We start from the raw sequence: 15,059 nt of genomic DNA, 5'->3' as shown, positions 1-15,059 counted from the left end.
AGAAAAAGAGAAGGATAAACCAAACTAAGTGTTCTTTATTGGATTCTAACTTTTTTGTAAGTCTGAAATATGTCACTTTAAAAAAATTTTCTATGTAATACTTCAAGGTAAATATGATGTTCCTATAGTCCAAGATGAACCTGAAAAAAAAAAAATCACTTGATTTTCTTCACAGGGAGTCTTCTTAAGAGCATACTTCACTTTCTGGGCTTGCCTCCCTGGCCTGTTCTCCATTCTTTTTTTTATCTCAGATATTTAAACCTTCAGTGCTACCATTTCTACTTAAGGATATCCTCATTCTATTGAAACCAGTGCAATATATTGGACCTAGTAACCTATTTCCCAAAGATTCAATAGCTCAGTCTGGAGTGAAACAAATAGAGAGAGGGTTGTAGAATGGATGGATAGTGGTACTTTAAAGACCTGCCTGGTATGACATCCTTCCACTGGTATGAGGCGCCAGCATGCTTCCTCATTCTTTCTGCTCAATTAAAAAAATAACAATTGTATCAAACTTGTACACCTCTCTCTCTTTTTTTAACACACACACATATACACCCTAAGAACAAAGATGATTTTCAGAGACAATACAGAATAGATTTGTGCTAATGAATAGATAGATAATAGATAGTTCTCTAAAAATGAATAATCTTCTCATAGTCCCTCTTTCAGCAATGAAACAGCACTTTTTGTTATTAATGTGCATTCCAACTCCTACTTTCATATTCATCCTTCAGTTTCAAAATACAGGGAGGGGCCTGTTGGGGAGTAAGAAAAATCCATCTTTTCAAACAATAGACCTATCTGTCCTTGCTTGCCAAATTCTGGCCACCAAAGCCCTAAAATTATAGCTTTTCTATACCTCAGTTTAGATACATATTTTAGGTTGTGTGTTCTTATAGGCAGGAGAGAGAGGAAACATGCAGTGAAGATTTGGTACCGTTAAGCTCCATCTGACCACTGGGATCTTTGTTCAATGTTTCTTCCTCAATCTTAGAGTCACTTTTCCATTTTCTCCTTTTGTTGCCTTTCCAGTTGCCACTTACCTCATTCAGGGTCCCTTGGCTGTAAGCTAAGACCTTAAAACTAAAAGGAACAAATTAGAAAAAAGCCTTGGAAGATAAACAAAATCCAATCCATGTCAAAAAAGAACTATACACTCTAGTGCCAATTAAAGTAGAATAACACAGTAATAGATTAGTTGAAATCAATCAAATGGGTCAAATGTGGACTTCTATAGAAGAGAGAAGTTTTAGAAAATGTATTACTTTAATCTAGAGAACTGAGGCCCATTAACGGCCAAAGATGATGTAAAAAGAATTTCAAGGTATCTGTATTTCTAGAATTCGGATGTCTCAGATGTCAGCTGAGAGTGTAACCTCAAAAGTGCTTGTAATGCTAACCCGAAACTTGTTTGAATGACAAAACTGCTTCCAAGAGAATTAGTATTGTTAAACCTGGAGAATTACATATATATATTTAAGTAAATCAAACCAATAGTACTAATATTTTTAGTAAGTTTAGAAACAATGAATGTATTTAAGAGAATTTGACCTATTACAAAAATATTTCATCCTTGTGATCCCAAATTAAATTGACAAGACTGGAAAACGAATTTATTTCAAAGATTTTATGTTGAAATCTATCAGTATTAGAAAATTTAAGAAAATCTACAACTTTTTTTTTATAAGTTAAATTTATCCTGTTATAATGGTTAGTTAGAGAGCTCTTTCAGATTGACTAAAGGACTTAAAAAAATTTTATCAACTTCTTAAGCATAGTTTAAAATGTTTAAGGGAATGTTAGTTTATGAATAGAATCAAACATTGTAATCAACTAGCTCCTTAAAAGTAATTCTTAAAATCTGCTAGATTTTTAAGTAGAATAAAATGATTTAGTCGAATTTCAAAGCTTAAGGAAAAACTAGGTTTTTAACATAGAAATTTATAAATCAAAATTTAACATTTAAAAATAAAGTCTGTCTTGGGTAACGTTTTTCAGGATCCAAAAGCCAATCTCAAGAACAAAGCAATCTCATCGACAAGACAGACACAGTAGCTTCCTAATGCAGTACCAGTCTTTTCCCTATGTCATTGCAGTCTGTGCACAGCAGATTGATGTTCCCAAGATGCTGTTAGGTAACGTCTCTCTTCAGAAATCTCTAATTCTTTGACTTTTCCCTTTTTTGATTTAAGCAGAGAAAAACTGCAATACAAGATCTACGTTTTTACCTTATCCATTGCTTCAGGAGTCTCTTACTCACTCTTAAGATTCTGCTTTTAACCAGAAAGCCACCTTAATAACTAAGTTACTACCTCATTAAATTAATTTCCCCCTCTATTTTCTATTGTACTTAATTCAATACCATATTTAATAAGTTTTTTGCTAAGCTCCAGCAGTTCAAAATCTGGTTCATCAAGCCTATTTCTAAGATGAAAAAATTCTTTTGGCTGCCTGCCTACCCTCAAATCCATTCTCTCCTTCCTCATGGGAATCTAACCCCAAATTTTGCCTAGTTATATTGCCAGCTGAATAAAAAGCTAAATTTATCAGCTTCCCTTTCAGCTAGGTGTGGCCATGTGACTAAGTTCTAGCCAATAAGATATGAGCATAACTTTTATGTGTGAGACTTATATTACTAAACCTGTCTCAAATTATATTTAAGCTTTATTTGTTTAAATCACCATTTTCTCTGTTAATTAAATAGGTCTTTGCCATTTGAAACTTGGTCTCTTTACTTCTAATCCATGCTCCATATTTTTACACCACAAGAATCTTTTTAAACACAATTTTATCCTGTGTCCCAGAGCCTACAATGACTCCCTTTCAGTTTCTGTATTCATTCTATCACTTCTGCTGATTTGCATGGTCTTCCCTAATTTGGTTCTCGTGTGCTTATTCAAATTTATTTCTTGGTATTTCCCAATCTACACATCTCCCTTTGCCTCCTACACAGGCACTTTAGATCAAGAACAAGTCAGAAACCAACAGAAGCCAGAACTAGGTATTAGATTAAACCAATGGACATTGGAAACATTGAAGGGCTATGCAGGCAACAGATTGCAGCTGTTTCAGTTACAAAGTATATTACTTCTCAAAGCATGTGGCAAGCTAGAGTCAGGATAGGATAGATTCAGGAACAGGATAAAAGACTTTTCATTTTTAACAGGCTGAGGTCAGTTTTTAAGAGTTCAAATCAATAAAAAAAATACACAAGAAAATACAAGCAGGGAAGGGGAACTGATATTCAAAGTCTGACATGGGCAAGCAGATCTATACAAAAGGTTTAACTCTCTTCGCATACTTGGCCCTACCTCACTTTGCTCTTACCTTCAATGTCTCCAGCTCTACAAACCTTGACTCTGTAGTCAGTTTCCTTCCTTTATATCTTTTCTTTACGACACTTCCCTCTTGGCTTCTTTTCTTTGGAGTTACTACTAAAATGTAATTCTGGATTAAGTACTGATTCTCCTTCTCCATTTCATGGATTTTCTCAGAGTTCAAAGTTGGCAAGAATTTACAGTGACAAATCTTCTTTGCAGCAGATGTTTCAGAGATTTTGGGGGGTTCAGAGGAAAAAAAAATAATTGTGATTTTCCAATAAATTTGCTAAACACTGCAGTGAATTATGAACCTGAGCAGAGGATAATCATCCAAGAGGCCCAAACATAATTAGCAAATATTTCATATTTGAAAGCTATAGCTTAATTCGATAAATCAGGAAACTATCTTGTTTAAGTCTGGCCTTCTAAATTAAAAGTCATGGAATTAAAAAATTATATTTGATCATAATATTTAGTCATTTAGTACCATACTCAATTTTTAATAAAAATTCTGGGGTTTTTCATCTCTTTCAATACTTTTTACCTCAGTATTGTCACTTTTCCTCCCTGAAATAACACACAATGTGATATGGCAAGAAAAAAAAAAAGAGAGATTTTCTTGGGAGTTTCAAATGATCAAACTATCAAATCTGCACTTGAAACATGAAGTTTATTGTATGTCAATTATATTTCAATAAGCCTGCTTTTTAAAATGTCAAAATCCATGACAATACCACACTAAATGTATCCATGACACCTCTGAAGACATTTTTTAAAAAACAGCTTTAAGATATAATTCACATAATGTACAAATCACTCATTTAAAGTGTACAGATTCCCAAACTTTGTTGCAGTCAAATTGGTGTCTTTGTCTCCCCGCCAAACATATATGCTTTTCTATCATTCCATTTACTCTAAACATTCATTAAACAATCATTATTGAGTACTTACTATATGCCAAACATGTAGTAAGTCCCTACATGGAATGATGGCTCATTTCTAAAAGACCTAGCTCAACCCCAGTTCTTGGTCTCTCCCATTTTCACTGCTTGTCCATTTGGCATTGTCAGCCATCTAATTACATTGCTGGTAAACTTTCCCATGTGCATTAAGTGTCTTTGTAACCTAGCTCTCTGACTCAGCACCTCACACATTTTGTAGCGAATGATAAAACCTGGTCCTTGGAAAAGCTGTCCTTGAATAACCTTCTTCCTTCTAAGTCCATGAGCAATGGAGTCATAGGACCTGAAAGTTTTTAAATGATCTTGCTGAGATCCAAATTGTATTACATATTCCGTGACAAGGTCATCTTGCTGAACCCAGAACTCCTTGCCAGGGGCTGACACACTGTGCTTCTTACAATGGAAGATGAGAAGATCTGAGAAGACTGAAAACAAATACACACAGATTAGTGCCGTACTCAACTTCAATTAGATTTTTAAACCAATAAAAATGTGTGTGATTTCTACCAACCAGGAACAAGTGGTTTTTCAGAAATGAGATAGTTACCATTATGGGTAAGGTGACAGAATAATCTGGGTAAGAACACACAGTAAGCTATGGACCATATCAGCCAATGTTCTTCTCTGTACGAAAGACTGCTGTCAATTCCTCTATGAATGACATATGTTGTTGACTTTGCGGATGGATTGTTAAATGGGACACACACACACAGAGGCATATATGAAACAGACTGCTCTACAGAAAACAGAGGTAATCTCTGGAACTCCTTTCATCTAATTATTATTTGTAAATAAGCAGAATTGAAGTTCATTTGAGGGCTCATTAAGAATGACAAAGGTGACTGCTCATAAATCAAATACTGTCATGCTACCGTGCACTGACTGCAAATTAAAAAATGGCTCTGGCTTTCTATAGAAATACATCTAAAATGTTAATCATAAAAGAACTATATTTTCTCTAGTTTCTGTTCACTGACTTTTAAAGCTGATTTTTTACTATTTCTTATTGTACTTACCCTTTTAATTTTCAGACTCATGTTATCACGCCTGAGAAAGTCTTTATATATTCCTTTATACAGGAAGATCCTGGATCTAAAAGGAATAAAATGGCCAGTGATGACAGTTCTTAAAAGCTGTGTTCATTTTTTACATTTAGAAGACCATACTTGTAAATCATGACCATCACTGAAACAAACACATCTTGAGTCCTGCTCTACCCTGTGATGTTTCCTGAACAGTAAAAATACATTTTTTTTGTTTTTGTTCTAATCCCAGCCTCTGACTCAGAGTCAAGTAGAGTGGGTTTTTCATAAATATGCATTGAATGTCTGACTCAGTATTAATGTAAGACAGGACTGTGATTGGCAAGCGCTACCTGCAGGAGGCAGAGGAAATAATACAAGTGGAGATAATGCTGTTAGCAGATTTGATTTTATTTCTCTTGGAAGCTTGAGAACGAACAATCACTTATCTATCTGGTCAAACCTCTCCAGACCTCTCCCTTCAGGATCTCCAAGCAGTTCACATAAAAGGCCTCCACATAAGGCCCTCTTCCACCCAGTGCTGGAGGAAGAGCACAAGATGAAGAAGCAAATTGCTTCTAATTTATTACTTTCTTTCCATTTCAGCAGTTCATCAGAATCTATATAAAACTTTACATTCTAACGTAAAGATGAAATCAGAAATAAATTAAAAATACTATACTTGCTTAGATAACTTGTATACAAAATAATAGGTAACCATGATTTCTAGAATATGGGGCAAATTAAATTTTCATATATTTATGGATTTTATACTAGTATCTCTCTTCTCTTTTCGGTTAAAACTACAGAACCCAGCTTCCTGAAAGTTTCACTAAAAGTAAAAACCCAAAACAAAAAAAGCCTTTTTTTTAACCACCTGGCCCCAACAGCTGATTTTATTGCAATTCCAGAGTTTTGTCTGGCTGTGGAGCACGCACTAGGCGGGAATGCACCAGCCCACTTGTAGGCCAGCCCCAGACGCACACAAGCACCCCGGGCAGGAGGAGAACCCGAGTCCGGGAACTCGGCCTCAGAGCCTGTCGCCCGTGGGCCAGGCGAGAAAGCAAGTACGACTCAGATCGAGAGGGCTGCTGGCCATGCAGGTAGGCTAGAATTCCACCCGGGCGGCGAACTCACGGTCCCCTTCCACTGGAGGCGCTGGGACTTAACCCTTGGCATTCCAGCCTCTTTCGCAGACCCCACCCTACTTTCCAGACCGCGGCTGACTCCACTGCTTTTTAAAAGCCAGAGGGTAACGGGAGCGGCTATTCAAGGACGCAGGAGTCAGAGAACCCCTTCCTCTCCGGCCAAGACTTGAGAGATCGAAAAAAGCATTCAGAAAGACTGGATGAGCTGAAGCCAAGGGGCGGAGCGATGACCGGGTGAGGAGGAGACTGATAGCTGACAACCTGCCCCCTCAGGGATGGTACGGTCCGAAGAGGGGTGGGGCGAAGGAGGTGCTTTAGGGTCTCTCCCTGCCCTTCTCCCGCCTTGCTCTCCGCTGTCGCAGGAACGAATGAGCGCGCGCCCCGGTCACCCCTCCCCCGGCGCCGGCGCCCGAGCTCCGCCTTTCTTTTTCCCATACATGCTCCGCCTCTCGCCGAGCCGCCCCCTCCGCGGCTGCAGGGAGAGCTCGCCCCGCTCTGCGGCCGGCGCCACCTTCGTCGCCTCTTCCTGCTGCTGCTGGAGTGCAGGGGCCTTGCCCGCGGCTGCGCTGCCCTGGGTGGGCGGCGGGGCCCCCGCTGCTGCTGAGCGCTCGGCGCCGCGCACTGACAGGTGCAGAGTCTGGGCTGAAGACCCACCTGCTGCCGCCGCCAAGATGCCCACCATGAGGAGGACCGTGTCGGAGATCCGCTCCCGGGCGGAGGGTGAGTGGCAGCCGCAGCGCGGGATTGTGTGCGGAGCGGGTAGGGGATGGCTCGGGACCAGCCTGGGGTAGGGTCGTATGTGTGTGTGTTTGTGTCGGTGAAGAGATGCCAGTCCCACTTCTCCCCCAGACAAGTCTGGCTGTCGCCCCTGGCGGACCCTTCTTCCTGCGGCACCGCCAATGCACTTGCAGACCCCTTCCCAGCTCTGGAGTCCTTAGACTTGCATTACACCGCAGTGTGATTGTTTGGTTTGTGTCATCGAACGCTGTTGCCCAACCCACCTCCCTCCCCTCTAGCTCACAAACCTCCCCGTCTCCACTCAGATTCCCAACCCGCCGCCCACCTTTTTTGCACCCACCATATCACCGCTCCCGAAGAAGTGGGTTTGCCTTTCCCAGGCTGCAGGATTGTTTGATTTACAGCCACTTGCTTCTCAGAACGCGAGGAGCCTTAATTAGATTTGGGTGTTCAGCGGGTACTGTGCGTTAAGGTCGCTGCAATTCTGCTTCATGGAGTCTCACCCAGCTCTCCTCTGAGGTTTCATTTTTGTTTTTCCTTTTGCCTGAAGTCCACACATTGATTGAACTGACTTTTCAGCAAGGTGGAAGCTGTTTTCTTTGCTCCACCCTGGGCCAGCTGTTGAATGGCTACATTTGACAGCGGTGAGCAACAGATGCCTAAGGGCAAGTAAGCTTTTGGAGGGCCAAAACACTCTTCATCCTAAGGAGCCCTCAGCATCTTGCCTAGCATGTGGCAGTCACTCAGTAAATATTCCTTGGTTTCGTTCATGTCAAAGCCAAGATTGTGTAGATCCCAATTTCTGTTTTCTTTTGTTTTTCTTTTCTGTAAACCCATACTTGACTCCTGCAAAGAGTGAAATAGACTATAGTTTTGAGAACTAGTCTATTTTGCCATAATCATTGATTCCTACTCTTGTCTACACCCCACCCTTTTAAAGTAAGGCAGGTAGTAAAGTGGTTTTTAGAAAAAAAGTTAGGAGAATAGGATTCCAGGGGTTTGAGACAGGCCATTGTCTTATTTTTTTTTTTCTCCTCAGAGTCCCCACATTAAAAATGGAGTACTGGGTTCTAATATCTATGATTTTCTGATTACAGTGCTTGGGAAATACTAAATGAAACTGCTCTGAGGAGAAGGCCAAACAAGAGTCAAAACTCACCTATGTACAAAATAGGAATTTAGTACATACTTACTGTTATTTGTAATATAATGAAAAAATATAAGAATAGGATTCCAGGGGTTTGAGACAGGAAAAAATATATAGGACATTACGGTTTTAGATGCACAGTTATTCAACTATGTTAAAAATGTGCATAGTATAAAAGTATTATTTTTTTATATACTTCTGAGTGAAATGAATGAATTTTCCTAAACACTATTTGAGTGAGCCATACAGGTAGTGAAAAATAGTGGTAATTAGTTGGGATTGTTCTTTCAAATAACAATTGATGAATCATATATTGTGGGAAATAGGGAACTGAGAAAAGACCTGAAAACAAGGCAAAACCTGTGTCATGTGAGAGGATTTTATTACTATCGAAAGGCTACAGTGTTATTTTTATTATATGTATTTTTCAAAGCATTTTCACAAAGATTACCCAATAGAATGTTACAACACAACTGGAGGTTCGGAGGGTGGGCCCATCTGATAGTTGAAGAAACTGTGACCCAGGTGGTTTAGCTACTTGCCCAAGGTTAAGTAACTAGTGCAGTGACACATTTGGATTAAAAAGCTCTGAGAAAACAAGGACTTTCTTATTCAATCTTTGTCTTCCCTGTGCATCAAGCACGTTTTCAGAGGCATAGTGTGTGTCACTTGGTGAATGACCCCTCCCTCCCATATTGGTTGGTTTTCATTTATTATGTGCTTAACATTTTGCTCGGGACTGCGGTTAGGACATGAATAATGGCTCTATGGGCTGGTGCCCTGGCTCATTGCCTGCTCTGCCCACACTTTTCTTTCCAAAGGAGTATTCTCCTTTGATGGTTCCCACTGCCCAAAGGGCCTTGTTCTGAACTGCAGCCCCCTTGGCTTCAGCCAGTTGGACCCAGGAAGGCTCCTGATCCATGGGCAAACAGTCCATAGGTGGCTCAGACACTTGTCACCCTGTGGTTTGGCTCAAAAAGATTTTCTGTGGTGATCATCTCATGGGATGGGTTAAGCTCAGAGATTTAAGGTGAAAGTTGAAGCAAAAAGGAACAGAGGTGAACAGGCTAGTAGAGAAAATAATGGCTGGCTAGAATAGATCATGCAAATGCTGCTGTTATAAGGAAGCAAAAACTATGAGCGAACAGAAAGATAGGAGAGAGAATAGATTGGATGGAGACAATGAAGCAGAGAGAGACACATGCTGAGGGACAGACCCTGAGTTTTCTAGTCCCAGTTCCCAAATAGCTTTAAAATAAGCTCCTTTTTTTCCTTGAAGTTACTCGAATGAGTTTCTGTTCCCTGCATCCATATTGGGCAGATGCATGACTGTCCTATGTGCAAGTTATTTACAACCAACCAAACTGGGGAGAAAAGACTTACATAAAATAAAGAATAAATAGTCTATGAGGGGATGTTGTTAATTGAACATTGTGCTTGCTATGAGAGACTAGGTCTTGTGGAAGATCAGGACATAAGAGCATGAGGCCTACTGAGAGAACACTTCATTGAGGAATGAGTTGAGATGATTGTTCATGCAGTGCTTCTCAAACTCTAAGGTGCATACGACTACCTGGGTGTCCTTTGTTACAGATTCTAAATCAGTTAGTCTGCTGTGGGGTTGGAGTTGCATTTCTGACAAGCTCATTCTGACAATGCTGATGCCGGCCTGCAGGTCACAGCAAGGTTCTAAAGGATATTGCCATCTATTTCAGTAGTCAGGAGAGTGTTGAAGATAGAGAGTTACCTACTAAAAAAATGGTAAAAGTTAACATGGCTTATTTGAGAGTTCTTAAGGAAATTGGCCAGGCGCTGAGAGAAACTCAGGAAGTAGGATGCAAATTTAGATGGGTGAGGTACTGCAGGACTACAGAGCATTTCGAATGCCAAGATAAGTCATTTAGATATAGAATCTAATGTTTGACGAGGATCTAAGAGTTTGTCTAATCCAATGTCTCATTTAAACATGACTCCAGTGTATTAATATCTCTAACAGGGCCAGATAGGAGGCAAATCATTATAGGGGAGTGACATCTCCAAAGAAATATTTTAGAAAAATTAGTTGGGAAGTATGTTGGATGGTTTGGAGGGAGTGATACTATAGATAGACTCTGTGGTTAAAAAAAAAAAAAAAAGTCTAAAAATGGTAAAGGCCAGGATTAGTATTGGAGTGGAGAAGTGAGAATAAGAAGGGAGGAATTAGAGATATTTCTGAGTAAATCATTCACTCGTTCATCAGATGTCTATTGAACACCTACAAGTGAGCAGAATACCTGCCTTGGAGGTACTTACATTCTAGTGAGGTGAGAGAAAAAGCAAACACAATAAATTAGCAAATTATAGAACTTCCTATGTGGTAACTACAATGGAAAAAAATTAAAAGTAAGATGCCTAAGGTTAGAGGATGAATTGCAGTTTTAAATAGGTTAGTTAGGCTAGCCTTCATTGAAAAGTCGGAGAAGGAAAAGGAGTTAATTTGGAAGAGATCTGGGAGAAGGGTGTTCCAGCCAGAAGGAAAAACCAGAGCAAAGTCCCCAAGGCAAGAGAGAATCAGGAATGTTGAAGTAACTGTGAGGGGTACTTCACTGAGGTCACAAGGGTCACATAGTAGGACATCAAGATATAGTGAATGTAGAGCAAGAGACAAAAGGATTTAAAATAATAAGAGATTCTCAAGTAGTAATTTAAAATTTTAATGTTAGGTATCCATTAACACTGAAGTTTCCTGGGGTGTCTCATGAAGATTCTGTTTAGTACATCTTTTTATTAAGGAACTGTGCTTTCCAGTCTTGAACCTGATTGATTGGAGAAATCTATTAAAGGATAAGGAAATTGAGAAGGAGAGTCAATACAATAAGAGAAGATATAAAATTCAAATTTTGAAGTAATTATGGAACATCCAAATGGACATATTTTGAAGATACCTAGAACTTCGGAGGTTAGATGTATTAAAAATCAAACGGGGCTCTTGAGTTCAGAGATAATAGTTGAAACCTTCATGATAGATAAATTTGTAAGAAACCAAGAGTAGATAAAGGGGAAGGCTAAGAATTTTATATTTATTCACTTTTACCCCAACTAAATCTAATGGGTCTCTGAGTATAGCTTAGTAATGCACTGAAAAAGTAGTGGTTTACACAGAATAGTTTTTCTAACTCTTGTAAAACTAGTATGGAGGTAGGCAGTGCCCACTACATACTGGCTTCTTATGCCCACTACATACTATGCCCACTACATACTGGCTTCTTATGGCTTTCTGCTTCACCATCCTGAATGTATTACTTCCTAAAGTCATAACGTGGTCCCTGGGGTTCCAGCCATTGTATAGGAGTTCCAGGTAGGAAAAAATGGAAGAGTGAGAGACCAAAGAGTTTTCCTAGAAGTACTACACAAAGACTAATGCTGATTTCACATTGGCTCCCATATGCAAGGGAAGCTGGGAAATGGAGTTTTCTAGCTGGGCACATTACTTAGTGTTTTATTATTGAAGGAAAAAGGAAAAATGGTTGTTTGGTAGGCTCAGTCACCATCGGGTACTCAGATGGTCAAAGGCTTTTGCTCAAATGAAAGTGTTCTAGAGCTTATAATTTACAAAATAATAAACATTAAATTATTCAAAACTATGGAAATGAACCAAAAATACATACCTATCCAATGATTTGCATTTTTTTTCTGGGGAATATTATAAAGCTAAAATGTAAGATATTCATTTGATTATGTAAAGCATGTGGTAAGTGATAAATTTAAGGGTTGTTTTAGAGATTGTTTTCCTAAACTGGTCTGTATAAATGGTAGCTTTAGAATGTTTGTAATTATGTAGATACTATGTTTCATTTACTTAAAAGATAACAAAAGGAGCCTTAATTTCTCTAAGAACTGTTAAAGCAAAAATTTTAGGAGGCTATTTCACTCATCCAGATTTAAAAAATTACTAAGATTCTTCATTCCCTCAAGAAGCATGTTATGCACCTGTGTGCCAGCTAATTGGGTGGTAGGACCAAAAAATGTGGTGAGTGAAGATGTCAAAGGAAACGTGGAGATGAGTTAAAGATTTAGAACTGACATGGCCCTCTGAGAGAGAGAGAGTGTGAATTTAGTGATATACTTCATGTAATCAATATTTGGGAATACCCAATACACGTCATTTTGCTTTGTGTAATTCTTAAGATTTAAGTGTGTGGGAGAATTAAATTATTTTAGGTTTTCTAATCTATAGTATATCATTCATTTCTTCATTATGAATCATTTCAAAAACAGAGAGAATTGGATCATGTTCCTACCTTACAACCACAGGAAAGTTTGCGTAGATCAGCATCTACTTTTGAAGATAGTGATGTTTGTTGTCCAGGTCTCAATTCTCATTGTTTTTTATTATCACTCAAGCAACAATTTCACTCCTCACTGGAGCCACGTCTTTCAATGCTCTTATCCCCTGGATAGGAAGCTTCCTAAAGGCAGGGATTTTTGTGTTTTCTTTACTGATGTGTTGCTTCCACTGAGGACATTGCCTGCCACACAGTAGGAGCTCAGATATTGGTTGAATTAGTAAGTGAATCTTATGACCTAGACAAGAGGTGACCTACAGATACCTTATAATTAGACCTACCTGATACTCTCTTGCTGGAACCTGAGTACCACAAAGGAAGCAATTTTTATGTGATCTATTCACTGCTGTATGCTCTGCACTTGTAGCTTTGCCTACCACACAGTTGTCAGATAAATGGATAACTCTGAACTTTGTTTTTAATGAAAGAACTTAACTTTTTTCTGTTGATTGCAGAAGTGAAACCTGTTCATTGGAAAAATTCACTGTGCAGAAGGTATTAAGAAGACAGTAAAAATCACCCCAAACTGTGCCATCCAAATATAACTGCTGTTAACATTTTAATATATTCTTTCCAACTATTTTCCAGGAGAGAAGTATATTTATTTGTTAAGAAGGATGAGATTATATTCTTTTTTCTCCATTTACGATTTCATGGAAATCCTTGCCTATCAAAGAGAGATTTATGTGAACTTTATGAAAAGGATGGGATTTTTAAATTTATTTTTCTAGTTTTATCAATATATAATTGATACATAAAGTAGTGGTTTCAGGTGTACAGCATAATGATTCGATATATGTATATATTGCAAAATGATCACCACAATAAGTTTAGTTAATGTCACCTCACAGTTACAAAATGTTTTTCCTTGTGATGAAATTTGCATAATATGTACTATTTAGCAACTTTCAAATATACAATACAGTATTGTTAACTACAGTCACCATGCTGTACATTATATCCCAGAACTTCTTTATAACTGGAAGTTTGTACTTTTGACCACCTTTACCTATGGGAAAGGAATTTTGTCTAATGTCACTCTTATATTCTCAGTGCCTAGAGCAGCCCCTGGCATTTGGTAGGGTCCCAGTAATTATTTGATGAATGCATAGATCATTTATTTTATGGCATCTTAGCATTTTTATGTTCATGTATAATATATGTGAGAATATAGGTCATTTCAGTTTTTTTAAACAAACCACTCGTGAATAAACATCTTTATACATCTTTGTACACTGTTCTATTTATTTCTTTGTAAAAAGCCCCAGGAAAAAGGATTGCTAGAGCAAAAGTATGTACCCTTTTATTGACTGCTGATATACATTTCAAAATTGCTAGAAAGATAATCCCAGTTTACACTCTCACTGAAAGTGAACAGGAGTCCCTATTTCTCTACCCCTCCTTCAGCATTAGATAGTTGCCTTTTTTATCTTTATAAATATGTAGTACAAAAAATGAATGTTTTAGGGAGAGGAAAAAAATGGCGTAGATCGTAGAGGCTCTGTTCATCCCTCTGGTGACCAAATCAAAGTTGTGACGGAAACAAGGAGCAGCAGCAAGGAAAAATCGCCTGGGATCTAGATGAACAAGCCATACAACTAGGGAGAAATCCAAAAAATCACCCCACAACAGCAGAAGGTAGGAAGGGGCAAGGACGTGGGGCTGCCCGGTCCCAAGCTGCTGAGTGAGACAGAGGCGGCAGCGGCGGCAGACGTCTCTTAAAGGGGCCGCGTCAGCGAGTGGGTTTTCATGGTGACAGACCTGCTTGCTCTGAGCACCAGTGCCCATTCAGCTGCGTGCAGGGGGCACCAGGGACTTACAGGGAGACATTTTCGGAATGAGGGCTGAGGCGAGTCATACTTGGTACAGAAGTGCCAGCGGTATCCATTGTTCCCTTTTGAGCCCTTCCCCCTACCAGTGCGCTGGGCACAGGGCTGCCATAGCTGTGATGTCATCAAACTGGATAACAAGTCACTCCGCCCAGAGGATTCCTGACTTGCCTCCCCCAACTTGTAGCCCCACCTAAACCACATCGAGGTGTATCCTCAGCGTGTCAGGTGCTCCTTGCTGAGACTCACTCTGGTGAAGGCAGCTGACCTCAGTTTCTGGTGTGGCCTTTTGAGACAACTATAAGCACAGCATCTATGGATTGCTTGCTAAATCTTAACAGGTAGCCCTGGAGGGGTAGAGCTTACACTAAATTTGGCCTGCAGCTGAACCTCTCTCAGAGCTGTGCCACTGGACACCTACTTCACAAATCCACACTAATAAGACCGGGAGACTTAGTACATAGAAACAGACATGGAAAGGCAGCCAAAATGGGAAGACAAAGAAGCAGAAACCATATGACAGAACAGAACAGAGATCCAGATATAATGGAGTCAAGTAATCTAA

At 39.2% G+C, this 15,059-nt stretch overlaps 1 protein-coding gene and 1 long non-coding RNA gene across 7 annotated transcripts in view; one reads left to right on the top strand and one right to left on the bottom strand.

Annotated features, from left to right (window-relative positions):
• Positions 1–3,807: 3,807 nt before the first annotated feature.
• Positions 3,808–6,529, bottom strand: LOC107196438. The gene is made up of 3 exons (XR_001517833.2): positions 6,185–6,529; positions 5,302–5,377; positions 3,808–4,710 (listed from the first exon to the last, which is right to left on the bottom strand). It is a non-coding gene; the product is annotated as an uncharacterized LOC107196438 (long non-coding RNA).
• A 375-nt stretch (positions 6,530–6,904) lies between these two features.
• The window catches only part of ATP8A1 (ATPase phospholipid transporting 8A1), a 217,299-nt gene continuing 209,144 nt past the window's right edge, over positions 6,905–15,059 (top strand). For 4 of the 6 annotated variants that reach the window (XM_025040214.1, XM_025040215.1, XM_025040216.1 and 1 more), the window contains exon 1: positions 6,990–7,175. In XM_025040214.1, the coding sequence (XP_024895982.1) occupies positions 7,127–7,175 (49 nt within the window). In that variant the 5' untranslated portion in view covers positions 6,990–7,126. Of the gene's footprint in view, positions 7,176–15,059 lie in introns of all 6 variants that reach the window. The other 2 variants (XM_015597587.2, XM_025040218.1) reach the window with 1 other exon arrangement.

This window comes from Pteropus alecto, unplaced genomic scaffold (assembly GCF_000325575.1).
Source record: "Pteropus alecto unplaced genomic scaffold, ASM32557v1 scaffold57, whole genome shotgun sequence".
NCBI classification, from domain to species: Eukaryota; Metazoa; Chordata; class Mammalia; order Chiroptera; family Pteropodidae; genus Pteropus; species Pteropus alecto.
Note: the sequence above shows the minus strand (reverse complement) of the source record. Positions and strands in the feature narration are given on the sequence as shown.